This window comes from Phaethon lepturus, unplaced genomic scaffold (assembly GCF_000687285.1).
Source record: "Phaethon lepturus isolate BGI_N335 unplaced genomic scaffold, ASM68728v1 scaffold16392, whole genome shotgun sequence".
NCBI lineage: Eukaryota > Metazoa > Chordata > Aves > Phaethontiformes > Phaethontidae > Phaethon > Phaethon lepturus.
Window position 1 is genome coordinate 1 of NW_010521377.1, and position 3,957 is coordinate 3,957.

General features: G+C 43.8%; 1 protein-coding gene across 1 annotated transcript in view; it reads right to left on the reverse strand.

The window, feature by feature from the left end:
* Positions 1-701: 701 nt before the first annotated feature.
* CRTAM (cytotoxic and regulatory T cell molecule) overlaps positions 702-3,957 on the reverse strand; it is a 14,862-nt gene continuing 11,606 nt past the window's right edge. The window contains exons 9-13 of the mRNA XM_010281505.1: positions 3,303-3,369; positions 2,713-2,828; positions 2,153-2,299; positions 1,724-1,804; positions 702-832 (exon numbers count right to left, since the gene is read on the reverse strand). Coding sequence (XP_010279807.1) covers positions 702-832; positions 1,724-1,804; positions 2,153-2,299; positions 2,713-2,828; positions 3,303-3,369 — 542 coding nt within the window. The remainder of the gene's footprint in view (positions 833-1,723; positions 1,805-2,152; positions 2,300-2,712; positions 2,829-3,302; positions 3,370-3,957) is intronic.

The window sequence follows — 3,957 nt, forward strand, 5'->3', positions numbered from 1 at the left end:
GCTGGGCAGCTCTCCAGCCACTCCTCCCCAGAAGTGCTGGCAAGGGCGAGCAACGTTTTTTTTTTAACACTTTGGACATCAGGATGCTTTCCTGCTTGGTTAAAAACAGCTGGATGTCCAGCTTTGGGGTCAGAATGAGATAATACAAGTCCCAGCTGGTTTGTGGCTCTCAGGTTTTCCTGCTCAGTCCCATGGAAGTCTTCAAAAAGCGTGTGGACGTGGCACTTCAGGACATGGTTTAGTGGGCATGGTGGTGTTGGGTTGACGATTGGACTTGATGATCTTAAGGGTCTTTTCCGACATTAATGATTCTGTGATTCTATGCTTGCAGAGGAGGTGGCCGAGGCATTACACGAATACCTTCATATCCTGCGGTCCTCGGGGCTAATTGCATGTTCCCTTGCCAGGACCCTAATTGCTGATAGGACCTGAGATGGGATCGATGAGCTGTATTTCTTGCAGTGGCTAATTAAATCCTCTGAGGATTACAGGTAAATCAGTGGGTTATTGCTAATAGGTTTTTAGAAGCACCGGTCCCATCTACCCATCCTGCTGATTAAAGAAAAACAGTCCCAACTGGCTTTTGGACTGAGGGTAGCTGTTTGTACTTTTGCTCCTTGAAATCATATCGATACCTGAATGCTGTAATATAAATATCAGCAAACAGTGGTGTTTCTGCACACCGTACAGATTTGCCATTGCTATACATCTGTTTCTTTTCCACATCCAAACAGTTTCTCACTTCTTGCAATGTTTTTGGCTCTTGGATTCTTCTGCATTGTGTCCACATATTCTTCTGTTACATATTGCATGTTGGACTTCTGATTGACAACTGAAAGATAAACACATTTTTATTACTGATTCTGTAAAGGGCATGTGTATACCTGCTTGAAATATGTATTACTTAGAGTGTTATATAACAATAAAAGATGACACGCATTCCTAGAAATTGTTAGGACATCCATCACAGCCAAGACTGAGATGCATGATGTGATCTAATGCAGGTTACACAATACTCAAGGCACTAGTTTGTACTAGAGGAGGTTTAAATATTTAATATTTCAAAATATTTGAAAAAGAAGGTTTTGAAAATATTTTGACAATAATTATGAGCCTCCTTCTCTTTTAATACCATTTAGCTGCTGCAATAAACTCATGTTGAAAGATGTGGGCAAAAAGTTCCCTCATTCTTGCCATCTGGGCTTATTCACCTGCTGAAAGCAGCCTTTGTTGAGACAAAAGGCCGAGCGTGGAGCAGAAATACCCCAGCTGAGGAGGCTGACAGACCTGCCTCTATCTGTAGTCACTGTCTGAGGACAGGACTGATGAAGCACTGTTGTTTTCTTGCTGGTGAAATTAGGTAAGAGCCATTCAGGACAGTTTAACAACGCTAGCGTTCCTGGTACACACCACGCATATTGTTTGTAATAGTGTTTCAGTACATTATATTTAGAAACCAGATAAACCCATTGTGATGATCCAGTCTAACCTATCAAAAAAAAAGCAATGATTTTCAATTTGTATTGTTCTGCATCGCTCTTGCTGAAGCTATAATATCTATGGTGGACATCCGTGTATGAAAGGTTTGGGTTTAAAATATTCAGGTTTCAAGCATGCAATTTGCAAATATGTCTGTTTAGTAAGATTGACTGCAATCTGCTCTGGCTGTGGTCAGTAGCAATGCTCTAACAGGAGTTAGTTTATGTTGGTTAAAGCTTTTTACCATGTCCATTCTTGTGGCCTGGGCTGTCTTCATTAGACTTGGATTTATAACTCTCCAGCGTCTGCTCCGAAACATCATTTTCTGTGCAGAAAACAAATATAATTAAGGTGATGAGATTTTTCCATGACTCTTCCTCACTCTCTGCCTTGAGCATAAAAAATCCTGAGAGACTAATTATAAAATGAGGGTTCGATCATCCTGTTGGCTTTTGTGGCACCACTTGCCACTTGAAGCATGGCCCGAGGCCATCAGTTACAAGGACTCTTCAACAGTTGTTTGCAACAAGTCACAGTCACTGTCTATGGGAGAAGGACATTTAATAGGTGGCTGGATGTGCCATGTCTTGTTTCTGCTTAACAGGCTCCTCAGCTCTCCAGCCCCTCTGAATAAAGCAGCGTCAGCAGTTGCTCGGACAGGGCCATCACCCACCTCTTTTCCACACTCCATGAGCTTTTTTCAGCTTCCTCATAAAAAGCAGGACAATGATCAGCAGCACAAAAATCAGAGCAGCCACCAAGATCGGCAGCAAGAGGCTTTTCTCCTTATTTTCGATGCCTTCAGATTTCAGATCTTTCTCTGTAAAAGAGGCAGGTGTATGTTTGTGTTGTTAAATAGCTTCCTGTGAGTGTCTGGTAATTAAGACAAGAACAATATATCCCGGACCAGGCCAGATGAACATGGTGCGAGAGCGGAAGTCACCTTATTTGACTTAATTTTAGGACATGAGGTCATATTTTTTCTTGTTATATGAACAAGAAAAACTGCTGGAAATCTGTGGGCTCATGCTCTGGCACAACAAACAGTAAACTTTAGCTTTTTTCTGGATGATAAAACAGGTTGTGTTTCTGTGGTGTCTCCCCAAGACTGCAAGCCAGCATTACCCTAGTGTACTGACAAAAGGTTTGGAGGTGGATACGTGGTCAGAGAGAACCAGCTTGGTGTAAGAAAGCTCATTGCATGTTTGGAAGCTATCATTAAACAGTTCGTACCAAAGGTGATGATGGAAATCACAGTTACGTTTTCACTTGGTAGTGGGGCTTCTGTCCCGGAAAGTTCCTCTTCTGTGACGTTGCCATTGAATGCTGGTTCAGTCCCTGGAGGAACGGAAAGGAGAACAGTATTTCTCTGAAGGACAAGGGGATGCTTAAGAAATGCATGTTTCCCCAGCAGCTCTGAAGTCCGGGGCACCTGGTGCCAGCAAAAAGGGACTTCTGCAGCCCTTGACTTAAAGCCCTGTGCTCACTTCCTTAATGCTGTATTTCCTTTTAACCTGAAGACCACCTAAGCTTTATGAACAGAAAATCCTCAGAGTCTCTCACACGTTGTTGAACTCAATGGTTCCCATTTACAGCCAAATTAAAACAAAGCTGAGCTTTGACTTTTTGGTCATTTTGGGGTTTTCCTTGTCCATCAGTTTGCTTTTCTTCCTTGCAAAACGAGGAAAAAACATGTATTCTTTTCCTTAAAGCAGATTTTTTTTGAGTACTCATCTCCCTGACTACTCTCTTACTGTTTTCTTAGCTCACAGTGGTGCAGCCACCCAGCGTGAGAATCCCTGGCCACTGCCACCCGTGTCTGATGGTGCAAGGTCGTACCAGAACCAGTCAACTCTTCCTTTGCTGCTGCAGACGGCGTGACTTCGGACCCTGTGCAAACAGAGAACTGAGCTCTGGCTTTCTTATGCACGCAGGCAATATATCCTTGTATAATTAACCGTGATTTGTAAAACTAAAATGATAACGCGTGCTGTATCTACCAAAACTTTACATTCATAACAGATTTTCTTCCTTATCGGATACGTAAGCACACCTAGCGAAAGTCCTGTTAAAAGATTCAAGCTCTCTCTCCGTGTGTGTTTATCAACGTAGGTATGGATTGTTTACCGGCATGTCGCCATGCTGTGACGTTTGTAATCATCGATGTAGCACTTTTAAACAAACACAAACGAAGAGTTCATGTATTTCTGAAACAGCCAATTGATTTTTCACTGCAGGGCCTGTCACTTAGTGTGGCACCTGCGCCCACCTCGGTGGGTTTTGGCCAACCGATTTGGGCAGCGGAGCTCTTAATTCTTCCGTGGGAAAGAACTCCTCGAGTCAATAACTGCAACCCGCTGCCCGCTCTATGCACAGATGGCCGCTGTTGTACCGTGCCACCCAGTGCAACCGTCCAGAGAAATCCCAGCCTGGGCTGACGCCGCGCTGCGCCAGCGGCTGGGCCGGCCGCCGCCGCCG